This window comes from Bubalus kerabau, chromosome 16, assembly GCF_029407905.1.
Source record: "Bubalus kerabau isolate K-KA32 ecotype Philippines breed swamp buffalo chromosome 16, PCC_UOA_SB_1v2, whole genome shotgun sequence".
In the NCBI taxonomy this organism is placed as follows: domain Eukaryota; kingdom Metazoa; phylum Chordata; class Mammalia; order Artiodactyla; family Bovidae; genus Bubalus; species Bubalus kerabau.
In genome coordinates this window covers 18,364,729-18,381,500 of record NC_073639.1, presented here as the reverse complement: position 1 = coordinate 18,381,500, position 16,772 = coordinate 18,364,729, and the positions used below count along the sequence as shown (strand labels likewise).

At 41.8% G+C, this 16,772-nt stretch overlaps 1 protein-coding gene across 1 annotated transcript in view; it reads right to left on the bottom strand.

Moving 5' to 3' along the window:
• LOC129630304 (FRAS1-related extracellular matrix protein 3-like) overlaps positions 1-16,772 on the bottom strand; it is a gene marked incomplete at its 5' end in the record, with an annotated part of 104,754 nt that overhangs the window by 23,110 nt on the left and 64,872 nt on the right. The window contains 2 exon segments of the mRNA XM_055550806.1: positions 7,913-8,038; positions 11,367-11,597. Of these exon segments, the coding sequence (XP_055406781.1) occupies positions 7,913-8,038; positions 11,367-11,597 (357 nt within the window).

Here is a 16,772-nt window from a genome sequence, read left to right as displayed (position 1 = left end):
TTGGTTTTACATCCTGTGGTTTGCTCTTCACTGGCTGTCTTTCCAATCAGAGCAATTTCCTAATAAGAAAGTGACTAATGAGAAGAAAAAGACAGATGACATTTATCTTGAGAATAAGATAAGGCTAAGAAGTGTCTAATTTCCATGTCCTTTTCCAACATAGCCAATGAGGGAGAATTTATCCTCTAGCTCTTTTCCTCTCCCAACCGTTTTTTTTTTTTTTTTTTTAAATATAATACCTCTACATCATTATCTGAGGACACTGATGATATTTTGGGACCTTGAGGTCCCCATGAAACCACAGCATAAAACTAGTTACTTCTTTCACCTACTTGTAAGTAGAATACGTGTTTAGCATCTGTAAATTATTATTAATGTACAAAGAATGAGTCTGCTTTCCATTTAACTGTTTACACATCAGCTCATGCTTATTTTATTCATGAAAATAAGTAATTGGTAAGCATTTATTTTAGCAAGACTTTCAGAAAGGTTTAAATAACCAAATTAAACTTTTATGTACTGAGATATTTAAGTATCTATGGAGAGTAGGTGACGATGAATACCACAATGCTACTTGAATGTGCATGCAAACTGTGCAGGTTCTTGCTGTCTTATAATCTCACAGAGGTGTAGAAGAATCAGGATGCAACTGTGCACGTCCTGGTTTCATACTCTAGGTAAGGACCCTGACTCTGTTATACTGTCTCTCTTTAAACTTTTTACCGCAAGCGTGAGAACAGTTCTTAGTGTGAGGAATCAAAGGGTAAAGCTCAGGTGCCAAGCAGTCTGAGCTGCATGTGTCAGCTATGCAGGGAGTTTTCTGGGAACACCAGCTCTTTTGAACCTAATCCCCTTGCAGGGAGGTGAGTTGGTGAGTTTGGGTGTAACTATTCCCACTTGAGGTGGAGACATCTCCATATCACACTGTCAGACCCTCTGAGCTCTCTGTTTCCTCGGCTTGTCATCGTTCAGGGTAGCTCTTTCCAGAGGCAGAGGGATGGCCTCTCCCATTTTAGCAATTATATACAATCTTCCAAATTGGATTGTTTATCACTTTATTTCTCCCATGCATAGAATCATTGTCCTCCAGACACTGCTTGTGGACAGAAAATATGCCACCGGTACCGGAAGTAGCCCGGCGGGAATCCTGAGCAGAGGATGAGGGCACTTCCTCCATCAGCGGCTCCGCCCACCTGCGGCCACTGCCCCAAAGACCCAGGCCCTTGTTCTTCTGCAAAGACTCCAACTAAAGCTCTGTGTGGACTTGGGAAAGAGGGCTGGCACATCCTTCTGGGGATCAACTAGTCAAGAAGTCCTCAAGGACTACCTCACCTTGTTTTTCTTCTTGCTGCTTTTCCCACACGGGGTAATACCAGGGAAAAAGTTGAGTCATCCTGGAGTGTGAAGTCAAGTGGGCCTCAGGAAGCATTACTACAAACAAAGCTAGTGGAAGTAATGGAATTCCAGCTGAGCTATTTAAAATCCTAAAAGATGATGCTGTTAAAGTGCTGTATTTAATACACCAGCAAATTTGGAAAATTCAGCAGTAGCTACAGGACTAGAAAAGGTCAGTTTTCATTCCAATCTCAAAGAAATGCCAAGGAACATGCCAAGAAATGTTCAAACTACTGCACAATTGCACTCATTCCACATGCTAGCAAGGTTAAGCTCAAAATTCTTCAGGATAGGCTTTAACAGTGCATAACTGAGAACTTCCAGATGTACAAGCTGGGTTTCAAAGAAGCAGAGGAACCAGAGATGAAATTGCCAGCATTCGTTGGATCATGGGGAAAGCAAGGGAGTTGCAGAAAAACACCTACTTCTGCTTCATTGATTACACTAAAGCTTTAACTGTGTGGATCACCACAAACTGTGGAAAATTCTTAAAGAGATGGGAATACCAGACCACCTTACCTGTCTCCTGAGAAACCTGTATAGAGAGCAAGAAAGAACAGTTAGAACAGGACATGGAACAATTGACTGGTTCCAAATTGGGAAAATAGTATGACAAGGCTGTATATTGTCACCCTGCTTATTTAACTTCTGTGCAGAGTACATCCTGTGAAATGCCAGGCTGCATGATTCACAAGCTGGAATCAAGATTACTGGGAGATTTATCAACAATCTCAGATATGCAGATGATAATACTTTAATGATAGAAAGTGAAGAAGAACTAAAGAGTCTCTTGATGAGGGTGAAAGAGAAGAATGAAAAAGCTGGCTAAAAACTCAGCTTCAAAAAACTAAGATCATGGCATCCAATCCCATCAATTCATGGGGGCAAATAAATGGGGAAACAATGGTAACAGTGACAGATTTCATTTTCTTGGGCTCCAAAATCACTGTGGATTGTGATTGCAGCCATAAAATTAAGACACTTGCTTTTTTCAAGGAAAGCTATGACAAACCTAAACAGCATATTAAAAAGTAGAGACATTACTTTGCCAGTAAAGATCCATATAGTCAAGCTATGGATTTTCCAGTAGTCATGTATGGATGTGAGAGTTGAACCATAAAGAAAGCTGAGCACCAAAGAATTGATGCTTTTGAACTGTGGTGCTGGAGAAGACTCTTGAGAGTCCCTTGGACTGCAAGGAGATCAAACCAGTCAATCCTAAAATAAAGCAACCCTGAATATTCATTGGAAGGACTGATGCTAAAGCTCCAATACGTTAGCCACCTGATGTGAAGCGCCAACTCACTGGAAAAGACTGGATGCGCGGAAAGATTCAGGGAAAGGGGAAAAGTGGTGGCAGAGGATGAGATGGTTGGATGGCATCACTGACTCAATGGACATGAATTTGAGCAAAGTCTGGGAGATAGTGAAGGACAGGGAAGCCTGGCATACTGCAGTCCATGGAGTTGCAGAGAATTGGACACAACTTAGCAACTGAACAACAGCAACAAAACTTGAGTTGCTGAAGTTACAGGTAGTTGGCATATCTGGTGCCTTTGTGAGGGGAGCAGACTACAGGACTACCCAACTCTAAACATAGCCAAAGACAAACATGAAGATCTTGAAGATGTGCTACAAGGCCTTTCCTTTATTTGGTTATGTCCTATGTAATAATGTAATAGTCATGAAACAGTGCAGGACCCTATGGTCCTTACCTCCCCACCATATCCTTTACCTGCCTTTTATCTGTGGAAAACTTTAGTCAAAAAAAAAAAAATTGTAATCAGAGAAGTGAGAAATGCAGAAACAAAGGAAAACAGTCAAAGGAGACAGAATAATAATGATGTAGTCATGAAGCATAGTCAGGGACCTTTGGTTCTTTCTCAAGGGCTATAGATAATAGTTTGAGGCATCAATGGTCTTACATATTAGAACACCAGGGTGAAGAAGCTAACTACATGATGACCAGACTGTACCCATGACATAAGCTGCCACAATTCTGAGAACTGGCCTCAAGAAGTGTGAACAAACAGATCCTGGAACTGAAGATTAACTGTACCTTAAACAATCAAGATGATGCTGGTCAGACCACCGACAACCAATTTGAAGATGACTGTCAGAGCTGACTGGCTATTTCTGCAAGTAGGCCCCTCCGTCTGTCTATAAAAGCTCTTGTCACTCTGGACGCCAGTTGGGGGAAAGTAGGCCTTTGGACAGATGTCTGCCATCCACCCACACCAGTTGCCAGCATCTGAAATAAAGCAAACTTTCTTTTCCACCGACCTGACTTGTCTCGAGGCTTTTGAGTGGCAAGCAGCCGGACCCCACCTCACTCTTTCTGTAACAGCTGGTATTTCAAAATGAATTCCTGACTTACTGCCAAATCCCCTGTCCCCTGGAGCAGAGGAGAATTCATTCTTATTTCTCTTCTCAACTTTGGCACCACTGATATTTTAGACAGAGTCAGACATGACTGAAGCAGCTTAGAAGCAGCAGCAGCAGCAGCAGTGTTAGTTTCTCAGTTGTGTCCGACTTTTTGTGACCCCGTGGACTGTAGCCTATTAGGCTCCTCTGTCCATGGGATTCTCCAGGCCAGAGTACTGGAGTGGGTAGCCTTTCCCTTCTCCAGGGGATCTTCCCAACCCAGGGATTGAACCCGAGTCTCCTGCATTGCAGGCAGATTCTTTACTGTATGAGCTACAGGGAAGTCTCTGTATTTTAGATAGATAATTGTTTATTGTTGTGGCTATGCTGTGTGTTGTCAAATGTTTGGCGAGTGTAAGCATAATTCTGACAGACTGGACATATGGAAGGTCAGATCATGTATAAAAATAGAACTCTGACACACAACCTGCAGCAACTAGCAGAGGAAGTCAAACCACAGCCGCTGTTAATCATCTACCGCAAATCCCATCACTTCATGGGAAATAGATGGGGAAACAGTGGAAACAGTGTCAGACTTTATTTTTTTGGGCTCCAGAATCACTGCATATGGTGACTGCAGCCATGAAATTAAAAGACACTTACTCCTTGGAAGGAAAGTTATGACCAACCTAGATGGCATATTAAAAAGCAGAGACATTACTTTGCCAACAAAGGTCTGTCTAGTCAAGGCTATGGTTTTTCCAGTGGTCATGTATGGATGTAAGAGTTGGACTGTGAAGAAAGCTGAGTGCTGAAGAATTGATGCTTTTGAACTGTGGTATTGTAGAAGACTCTTGAGAGTGCCTTGGACTGCAAGGAGATCCAACCAGTCCATTCTAAAGGAGATCGGTCCCGGGTGTTCTTTGGAAGGACTGATGCTAAAGCTGAAACTCCAGTACTTTGGCCACCTCATGCGAAGAGTTGACTCATTGGAAAAGACTCTGATAGTGGGAGGGATTGGGGGCAGGAGGAGAAGGGGACGACAGAGGATGAGATGGCTGGATGGCATCACCGACTCGATGGATGTGAGTTTGAGTGAACTCCGGGAGTTGGTGATGGACAGGGAGGCCTGGCGTGCTGCAGTTCATGGGGTAGCAAAGAGTTGGACATGAGTGGGCGACTGAACTGAACTGAACTGAATCAATAACCCCCAGCTTTTCTGATTCATGTCTGGCTTCCAATTTGGAAGCAACCAGAGAAAGCCAACTATGCTCCCCTGTCCATCCACAAGCTGCCTCCAGTTTATCCAAGATGACAGCATCTAATCAGGGCCCACCCTTTCTTCACTATAAAGCTTCCCACTCCTCTGCCTATCTTTGTCATTATTGTTGTTCAACCACTAAGGCTCCTCTGTCCTTCACCATCTCCTGGAGCTTGCTCAAACTCATGTCCATTGAGTTGGTGATTCCATCCCACCATCTCATCCTCTGTCACCAGCTTCTCCTCCTGCCCTCAGTCTTTCCCAGCATTAGGGTCTTTTCCAATGAGTCAGCTCTTCACAACAGGTGGTCAAAGTATTTGAGCTTCAGCTTCAGCATCAGTCCTTCCAACAAATATTCAGAGTTGATTTCCTTTAGGATTCTCTGGTTTGATCTCCTTGGTGTCCAGGAGATTATCAACAGTCTTCTCTAGCACCACAGTTCGAAAGCATCAGTTCTTCAGCACTCAGTCTTCTTTATGGTCCAACTCACACCTGCATGTGACTACTGGAAAAACTGTAGCTTTCACTATATGGACTTTGTTGGCAAAGTGATGTCTCTGCTTTTTAATACGTTGTCTAGACTTGTCATAGCTTTCCTTGCAAGGAGCAAGTGTCTTTTAATTTGATGGCTGTGGTCACCGTCCACACTGATTTTGAAATTCAAGAAAATGAAATCTGTCACTGTTTCCACTTTTCCTGGTCTATTTGCATGAAATGATGCCTGCCTTTGAGTCTCTGCCAAATGCAGTGATTGTGTTTGACCCCCTTGCTGTAGTGAACTCTGAATAAATTAGCTTGTGATGTAATAAAGTTTTGGTTTTTGTCCCATTTCCCGACACGCAGCTCCTAAGTCTTTGAAGCCAGGTACCCTCTGTATGCTAATAGGCTTACCTTGTGGCTCCAGAGTAAAGAATCTGCCTGCCAATGCAGGAGACATTGGTTCAATCCCTGGGTCAGGAAGATCCCCTGGAGAAGGAAATAGCAACCCACTCCAGCATATTCTGGCCTAGGAAATCCCGTGGACAGAGGAGCCTAGCAGGCTACAGTCCATGGAGTGGCAAAAGAGTCACGACTTAGTGACTGAAAGCAATGAAATGACTGGTGGCTGGCGCTCTCAGGGAGCCACTGGATGGGGACTGGTTGCCAGGGAAACCAACCAGGCGATCATTGTAACTTTTAGTCCCACTCCCTGACCTCCAGGGAGAGGAAGGGCTGGAGGTTGAGTTAATCACCAATCATGCCTAAGTAATGAATCCTCCATAAAATAGTCCTAGTCAAGGAGTTCAGAGAGCGTCTAGGTTGCCGGGAGGGTGACTTACTCAGAGGGCATGAAAGTTCTGTGTCCCTTCCACCCTCCTTAGCTTATGTGTCTCTTCCTTCTGCCAATACTGAGGCTCCTCTGTCCATGGGATTCTCCAGGCAAGAATGTTGGAAGTGGGTAGCCATTCCCTTCTCCAGGGGATCTTCCTGACCCAGGAACCAAACCCAGGTCTCCTGCACTGTAGGCAGATTCTTTACTGTCTGAGCCACCAGGGAAGCCCATCCTTTCTGATAAACCTGTAATCTAATAAGTGATCTGTTTTCCCGGGTTATGTTAGCTGTTCCAGAAAATCACTGGCCCCAAAGAAAGGTGGTGGGAACCTCCAATTTATACCCCATCAATTAGAAGCACAGGTGACAAGTTGGACTTGCTTTTGGCATCTGAAGTGGGAGCAGTCTTGTGGGACCGAGTCCTTAAACTGTGGGTTCTCTGTTGTCTCTGGGCAGATAGTGTCAGAATTGAATAGAATTTTAGGACACCCACTCGGAATCTACATAAACTGGAGAATTATTTGGTGTGGGAAAAGCCTGCACACATCTGGTGTCAGCAGTGATATGAGTACAGAAAAGTGTAGCTAACTTTTACAGAATTTGCATGTGGTTCATAATTCTAATGAGCTAGAAAACATGACCTTTAGGGAGTGGACACAGAATAGCTAAATTCTGACTGTATAGCAGTGGTGAGGTCAGAAAGAATAGGGCATTGTGGCCTATAATTGGGGGGCATTTTTAGTTGTTGGGGAGGCTAGAGGGAGGAGAAGAAAGAAACTGAGTATATAGAGACAATTTCACATTGTTTCCAAGATGCAAACATGACTATTAAAAATAAGAATCCTTATTATATTTTCCACCAGCATATATAAACTAGTTTACATAAAATGTCTCATTTGACCCTCACAAAATTTTGTGGGTAGTCACAACAGAAGTTTTTTATTACTGTTGTTATTACTGGCTGCACTGGGTCTTTGCCCTGATAAGCGGGCTTCTATACTTGTGGCCCATGGGCTTAGTCGCTCTACAGCACATGGGAGCTTATTAATAATTCACTGACCAGGAATCGAACCTGCATCCCTGGCATTAGAAGCTCAGAGTCTTAACAACTAGACCACCATGGAAATCTCACAACAGAGGGGCTTATTTTAATTATTTTGCTCTGCAATATTGTGATGGTTTTTGCCATACATCAGTATGGACTGGCCATAGGCACACATGTGTCCCCCACATCCTAGACCCCCCCACCCCCGCACCTCCCTCCTCACCCAATCTCTCCAGGTTGTCACAGAGCAGCTGCTTCGGGTGCCCGGCCTGCTACATCACACTTCCACTGGCTATCTATTTTACATATGGTAATGTAATGTAATTCTGATTTTGAATACAATTTTATCCCTGATCTTGGAGAGCAGGGCAGAGGAGTTAGGATACCCTCACGGGGTTGCATGGGAGTCACCGTGAATGGTCCAGGCTTCCCTGTCCTACCCAGCATTTGACTCACCACCCAGCCACTCCCAGCATCACCGCAGTCCTGTACTAAGGACCCTATTCCTGGGTATCAGTACCAGCAAAGTCTCATACCTCGATGTGTAGAGCAAATGACCATGAGTTCCTGGCTTATGTCTCCAGACTGTCTTACAGGAATGAAAAACTCCCCAGCATCCTCCTCTATTTTGTATTCTGCCTCTGGAATATAAACTGTTGATTCTAGAAAAGAGGATAGATAAATTTTTAGCAAGACTTAAGTTTGATTGGTGATATTGGTGATATTTCAACCCAAGTGGAAATGTACATCATCTTGACCTCTATATATTCCAGCTGTACGGAATATAGTAAGAATAGGAAATATCTATCATTAAGTGGAGCTGGAGAGGTAGTGAAATTAAGTTTAGGAGGTTCCTTTTGAAATGTTAAAAGGGTTATCTAGCACTGAAATGGGAAGGAATATCAGCAATTTGGTTTCTTTTTTGGAGGTCACATTTTAGGTTTTCTAAATAAAGATCACAGATTTCCGTGTTTTACTTTTAATGTTTATTTTTTAAATGCTTTTAACAATCAGGTCATCTATTCATGAGTGTAAAGAAATGTTTTCTGCTTTATTCAACAAACATTTGATTCAACACTTACCAAGCAGACACCATGGGTAAGACACAGGGCTGAGAAAAATAAGCTACTCATACTGGGCTCTTAATTCTTAAAATAATATTCCCACTGAAATTTTCTGAGCTGGATGTGTGTGTGCACATCTGTTACATTACCCTTCTCTGTCCTGCAGTTTGGGATGTAAAAACACACACGTAGGCATCATCAGGACAGTTGCTGCAATATGAGTATGAATACTGGTCATTTCTTGATGTGTACTTTTTTCCTTGGGGTTATTCAATGTTTTCCAAGGCTTCTCATTAAGAACGCAATGTATAGTTTAAATACATGTGTTTGTTTTAAAAAAAAAAAATTTGAAGTGGATTGTTTCCACTCATAGAGTCAAGTGGCAAACTGAAGTGACTTTCTGAATCAAACCACATTTAATAGACTGAACTCTCTCCTCTGTATTATATAGACATATATATTTATATTATATATATATTTATATATACGCAAACAGTGCTCAGTCCACTCAGTCATCTCCGACTCTTAGCAACCCCATGGACTGTCGCCCATGAGGCACTTCTGTCCATAGGATTCTCCAGGCAAGAATACTGGAGAGGGTTGCCTTGCCCTCCTCCAGGGGATCTTCCTGACTCAGGGATCGAACCTGCGTCTCTTGGCAGGCGGATTCTTTACCACTGCGCCATATGCACATACACAAATTCTTCCTCTTGACAATGGACGCATGAGGAAAAATACTGTAGTTCACCATCCATTCTTCTTTTGGAACTACTACTAAGAGTTTGGGCTTCCCTTGTGGGTCAGCTGGTAAAGAATCCGCCTGCAATGCGGGAGACCTGAGTTCAGTCCCTGGGTTGGGAAGATCCCCCACCCATTCGAGTGTTCTGGCCTGGAGAATTCCATCAACTATATAGTCCATGGGGTCGCAAAGAGTCGGGCAGGACTGGGTGACTTTCACTTCACTTCACTACAAGTTTACCCAGAATTCAATGTTGAATTATCTAGTTATCATATGTTAATTTTTTTCTCCTTTCTTTTCCTGCCTAAAATGATCTCGACACAGTATATGGTATCAGTCTTTAGAAAACACTTGGGGCTGGTGCACTGGGACGACCCAGAGGGAGGGTATGGGGAGGGAGGAGGGAGGACGGTTCAGGATGGGGAGCACGGATATACCTTTGGCGGATTCATTTCGATGTTTGGCAAAACTAATACAATATTGTAAAGTTTAAAAATAAAATAAAATTAAAAAAAAAAGAACATCATGATTTAATAAAGATTTTAAACAGAAAAAAAAAAAAAGAAAAGAAAACACTGGTCCTGATTACAGAGGGAAAAGACCAGTGATCATTTTCATTCTGCCATTTTACCCGCTCCTGTGGTATTCTACTGTCTGGACATCTCTTGATTCAAAAGATTGTCATCATGGAAGAAGCTAAAAGTAATGTTATTAATGTTAAGTGAAAAAAACTGATACACTGGGACTCAGTTATCTAGTCATGTTCTCTATTTTCCCATTCTGAAAAGCATGCTCCTATCCATCTATGAATCCAAATCCCATTTTATTCTTCAAGCCACAGCTAGAATCCTGCCTACTACAAAAAGCTTAATAGTTTGAAATGATGGTGATCTTTCTACTTTCTTAGCTCAGAACACTGGTTTTGGCATGTACCCTCACATGTAGCTTTCTTAATTGATTAATGTATTTAAGCATTGTTATCAACAAAACTAATGAAATACCTCTTCATTGGGTGGTGAGGGCAGTGTTTTCTATTTTTGTCTACTGGAGTGCCAAGCACATGAAAAACAGTGTTTCTCAAATTGTGTTTCAAGAAAACTAGAACTTAAAGATTTCAAAAGATATTTCTTGGGTACAACAAATTAAAACAAAATATCTATATTCTAATTTGAGAAAACTGGCTAAACAAAGTTAAACAGATTTCTTTTTTTTAAATTGAGATTTCTTTTTTTTTAATTGAGATATAATTGATTTACAATGTTGCCTTAGTTTAAACTGGTTTCTTTGTAGAAGAGTTTTCTCAGGAACCTAATAAGCTAGTGTGAATTATGATGCTTCAAAGGAGATATTTGAAAAGCTTCCTAGACTTCTTTGGTTCATGGAAAGTTTACTGACCATATTGTATAAATTGTATTATATTTTCTGCTCTGCAGTTTGGGACATGTTGATTCTTCAACGATTCTTATTGCATTTAACTAAGACTTCCTTCCTGATAGTTAAGTCACCCTCTTCTGGGGGATATGCAAATTCTTTCATTTCTCATGATAATCGATATGTCTAACATTCAGATGTGAATACTAAAATCGTCTTTTAGGGCCTGTTCTTCTACTTTCACAAAAAGGAGCAGGAAAAAAGTCACAATCATTGGCTAATTACTTTTCTTTTTTAATTTCTCTGGGGAGATATTTGCTGAATGAATGAACCAATAATGAACTGATGAATTCAAGACTGTTATGCAGAGTTATAACAAAACTTTGTGGAATGCATGCTAAAGTGAATCAGTTGGCTGGTTCCCAGCAGCTGCATCTAGAGTGAGGGATATATGAGGTCCCCACCTGATCTGGTGGGGAGCTCCCAGAAAATTGTGAGAAGATGGAGCAAGCCTTGCGGATCAGCCATTTGGGGTCAAAGCTGTGCCATACTGAGTGTGCAAAGTACTGAGACTGAGGACTTGGGCATTTGTTAAAGTAAGCTTGGCAAAGTCCTGTCTGTTTCACTCTCCTAGATCCCTGAATATTCAAAGATTCTAAAAACAAAGAAAAATTACTGCTTTGAGGTGGTTTACTTAATTTGAAATCCTAAGTGATATCAATGTGTCCAGTGGCCTTATGGAGCTTGGTGGAGGTATAAATACCTGAAATGAACCCAGGAACCCATTAATAGATTGTACCAATAGGAATCACATACCGTCTTCAGGGTCCACAATTTCAACAGTTGCCATTTCTGGAAACTCCAGTACAGCCCTGACAGGGTTTGTCAGAATGATCTGGAAGGTCTCTGAAGCCTCATATTCATTGTCTGATAGAATTCTCACTTTCCACATGGCTGTAGTCTGTCCGGGATTGAACTGGACTTGTTTCTGGGCGTTTCCTTTAAAATCTTTATCTGTTTTTGCAGTTTCATCTTTGGTTACAACACCTAAACAAAAATCAGGAAACTATGAATATAAAGCCAAGTAACTGAAGGGAGTTTTTTCACAGTGGGTTCTACTGTTGATGAAATGTTAACAGCACAGAAATTGCTTCTTTTAATGTTCCCAGCAGACACTTATAAGCTAAATATATATTTTGGCTGTGTGGCATGTGAAATCCCAGATCCCTAACCAGGGACTGAACCTAGGTCATAGCAGTGAAAGTCTGGAATCCTAACCACAAAGCCACCAGAAACTGCCACTTTTGTGATTTTTTTTAATTGAAATATAGTGGATTTACAATATTGTGTTAGTTTCCCGTGTATATCAAAGTGGTTCAGTTACATATATCTGTAATATATATTTCAAATTATTTCTGACTATATGTTATTATGAGGTATGGAATATAGTTTCCTGTGATATACAGTAACTCCTTGTTGCTAATCTAGTTTATGTAGAGTTGTTTGTATCTGTTAATCCCATACTCCTAACTTACTCCTCCTCACTCCCTTCCTCCTTTGGTAACTATAAAGTTACTTTCTGTATCTGTGAGTCTGCTTCTATTTTATATATAGTTTCATTATTTTTTAGATTTATTATTATTTATGTGTGTATATATATATTTTTTTTATTTTTGGACTTCCCTGGTGGCTCAGACAGTAAAGTGTCTGCCCGTAATGCGGGAGACCTGGGTTTGATCCCTGGGTTGGGAAGATTCCATGGAGAAGGAAATGGCAACCCACTCCAGTATTCTTGCCTGGAAAATTCCATGAACTGAAGAGCCTTATAGGCCACAGTCCATGGGGTCACAAAGAGTCGGACACGACCGAGCGACGTCACTTCACTTCATTATTTTTTAGATTCTATACATAAATGATATAATACAGTATTTGTCTTTCTCTGACTTACTCAACCAAGTACAATATTCTCTAGGTTCATTCACATGGCTGAAAATGGCATTATTTCATTCTTTTTTTAGTAGCCGAGTAATATTGTATATACATGTACTCACATATATATATGTACTACATCCTGTTAATCCATTTGTCTTTTGACAGGCACTTGGGCTGGTTCCACATCTTGGATATTGTAGATGGTGTTGCTAGGAACACTGGGGTACATATATCTTTTCGAACTAGAGTTATAAACTACTTTTGGCTAAGAGGGTGTATCTAAGCAGAGGGCAGACAAAAAGAGGAGTGACAAAAAAAGGGAACAGGTATTCACTTCCTTATTTTAGCACATGTCTACTGAGAGCATCTGATGTGCCACACTCTGCCGGCTACTTGGGATTCAGAAATGAGTAAGAAAGTGCCCCAGCTCCAGAAAGCTCAGAGTCTCTGTAAGCAAGGAGAGGAACAGGCTGAACTGACTCCATCTGGAAAAAGAAGGAAACTCGATTTTGCACTTTCAGTGAGCTTTGGACTATGCGCCTGGTAGCCATGGGGATAACATACCTACAGCCGAACTGGCCTCCCAGACTGATAAACGCCAGATTCCATAACAAGGTTTCCCGTTGCCAAAAAGAATGTAATAATCCCCTGTGCAGTCAATCACCTTTGTAATCTTTATGGCACCCATTGGTGTAGGCTACAATGTATAACCAGCTGACCCTTCTGATTGTGAATCATGGCTGTAACCTGATTGTATCTCCCTTTAACACTTTCCAGGCTAGGTTTAAGGAATCTGGGGATGTGGGCTTGAGCAGTACACTTAAGGTATATAAGGTTTTCACAAAAGTCGGTCGGGGTCCTTGGCTAAGAGGAGACTCTGCCTTGGGCCCGCCGCTGTAATAAACTGCACTCCACTATCTGCGTCGTCCTTCTGAGTGAGTTGTTTCCTGGAATGCATGGCTATAACATCTGGACTCTAGAATCTGAACCCCATGGAGGTAGAGACCTTGGGCTCTTTGTTTCACTGGAGGACTCCTGGTGACTGCAACAGGGCTGGGCATTTTTGAGTTAATATTTTGTATCTGATCATTTCTGCAGTCTCTGGGAGTATTTATTATTTAGTCTGTAAGTCGAGTCTGGCTCTGCGACTCCATGGACCATATCCCGCCAGACACCTCTGTCCATGGGATTTCCCAAGCAAGAATGCTGGAATGGGTTGCCATTTCCTTCTCTAGGGGATCTTCTGACCCAGGGATTGCACGCACATCTCCTGCATTGCAGGCAAATTCTTTACCACTGAGTCACTAGGGAAGCCCTTCTGGAAGGATAGCTATAGGTTATTTTCTCAGACAAACATTTAGTCATGGTGGCTTGACTTTTCATGTGCTCACTGATTTTTTTATCTTTATCTACTGATGTGTTTCTTTTGTGTGTGATTAAAAAAAAACGTTTGTAGTCATATTTTTTTTTAAAGAAAAACTTCATTTTTACTTATTTATTTATTTGGGATCTTAGTTCCCTGACCAGGGATCGAACTCATGTCTCTGCAGTGGAAGTACAGAGCCCTATCACACTCGCTAGACTGCCAAGGATTTCCCCTATGTGTGACTTTTTAACCATTAAAAACATCGAAGCATAATGGGTACTTTACAGTGTTGTGTGCTTACTGATTTTTGATGAGAAGAAAATTGTTAGTAATGTCCAGACAATTAGGACACCATTGGTGGAGATGGAGAGCTGGGACTAGATTTCAGCAGTGTTAGGAAATAGAAATTAACAAATTACTGAAGCAAATGACCAACAACACAGCAGTGTTAAAATGCCCACTGTGAGCGGTTAAGACTCCACCTTTCACTGCAGGGAACGTGGGTTCGATCCCTGTTCAGGGAATTAAGATCCAACATGTGGCACAAGGCAGCCAAAAATAAATAAATAAATAAATACATTAAAAAAAAAATCAAGGGGCTTCCCTGGTGGGTCAGTGGTAAAGAATCTGCGTGCCGATGTAGGAGACGTGGGTTCCATCCCTGGTCCGGGAAGATGCCACATGACTCAGAGCAGCTAGGGTAGTGCACCACGACTATTGAGCCTTGGCTCTAGAGCCTAGGGACCACAAATACTGAGCCCACGTGCGGCAATTACAGAAGCCCGTGCACCCTTGAGCCTGTGCGCCACAAAAAGAGAAGCCACCGCTAAGAGATGCTGGCATACAGCAGCTAGAAAGTAGCCCTCACTCACCACAATTAAAGAAAAGCCCGAGCAGCAATGAAGGCCCAGCACAGCCAAAAATAAATAAGTTTTTAAAAATCAAGCAAAATACTCATTGTGAGATACAGGGTGGCAGATGGCAGCCCCTCAAGACTGAATTGATCCTCCCCTCTCCACAGAATGTTCAAGAAGTATTCTAGTATCATTGGGCTTTGACACCCCAATGAGTACCCCGTGGAGCACAAATATCCATGTCTCATCACTTCAGGCCTCATATAAGGTTTAGACTCTGCAGTTGTTTGAATGTGTGAAATCAGATATCATGGCCTGACCCCAGTTATCATGAAAAACTTTACATAAAATGAGACTCACAGCCCCTTGTGCCACTGGCTTGGTCTCATTCTCAGAGAATCTGATCTCATGTAAAAGACACCCAAAGCTCTAACGTGTGAAAATAATTTCCAGGATAGAAGAGCTGGAGTTGACTTTTCAAAAGTGTTGAAGAAAGTCTGCATTAATCCTAGTTTGGTAACTGAGAATGGATGTCCAGTTTTGAAGCGCCTCCTTTGGTCCCATGTTGAGGTGAAGAAGATATGGAAGAGGGGTATATCCTCGGCTACACTTTATTTTTCTCATTTTTAAAAATTGGAGTATAATTGCTGTACAACATTATATAGGTTATATATGCACAATAATGTACACGTGCAAAATAGTCACAATTTTTAAAGGTTATTCTCAATTTATAGTTATTATAAAATATTGGCATTATTCCCCATGTTGTACAGTATGTCCTTTTAGCTTATTTTACATGTAATAGTTTGTATCTCTTACTCCTCTATCCCTATGCTGCTCCAACCCCTACAGATAACCTACTAATTTGTTCTCTGTATCAGAGTTGTTTCTTTTATGTTATATTCACTAACTTGTCTATATACATAGTGTCTAAACACACACACACACATGTACACGCAATACATCTTTATCCATTCATCTTTTGATGGACACTTTACTTGCTTCCATGTCTTGGCAATTGTAAATAATGCTGCTAAGAACATTGGGGTGCATGTATCTTTTTGAATTAGAGTTTTTGATTTTTTTCTAGGTACATACTCAAAAGTGGAATTGCTAGGTCATAAGGTAGCTCTATTTTTAGTTTTCTGAGAAACTTCCATACTGTTACCTTCAGTGTTCAGCCAGAGTTTAAACAGAGCTAGTGAGCACTGCCGTATACATTGTGCAGGCAGGTGGCTGTTTACTTAATTTTGGGCGGGTACTGGCTACCAGGTGCTAAGGATGTAACGCTGAATCAGGTCCGGCTGCCACTACTGCTGAGGGGTTTACAAGTCTGTGGGGGAGATAAAGAGGTGATTTCAATTCTGATGTATGAAAGCCATGAAAGAATAATGGCAGGTAACATTATTGAGTATTCCATGTGTGCTAGGGACCATGCAAAGTCAAGGACCTTTAGTTCCTTCTCAAGGGCTATAGATAATATTCTAAGCCATATCCTGGGAGCTGCCTTATAGATACTGCCAGATGGAGGAAGTCAACAACAAGCTGACCAGACAGTAGCCATGGCATAAGGTGCCACAATTCTGAGAAGTGGCCTCAAGAAATGGAAACAAATCCATTCTGGAATTGAAGATTGAAGTGAAGTGAAGTCGCTCAGTCATGTCCGACTCTTTGCAACCCCATGGACAGTAGCCTACCAGGCTCCGCCGTCCATGGGATTTTCCAGGCAAGAATACTGGAGTGGATTGCCATTTCCTTCTCCAGGGGATCTTCCCAACCCAGGGATCGAATCCGGGTCTCCTGCATTGCAGACAGATGCTTTACCATCTGAACCACCAGGGAAGCCCCAATTGAAGATTTAACTGTACTTAAAACAATCAAGACGATGATGGTCAGACCACTGACGACCAATTTCAAGACGACTGTCAGAGCCGACTGGGCTGTTTCTTCTTTGTCGCCCCCTCCCTCTATCTATAAAAGCTCTTGTCCCCAGATTGTCAGGGGGCAGTTGGTCTCTGGACAGGCATCAGCACCTCCTCCCACCTCCAATATTGCTGGCGTCGAAAATAA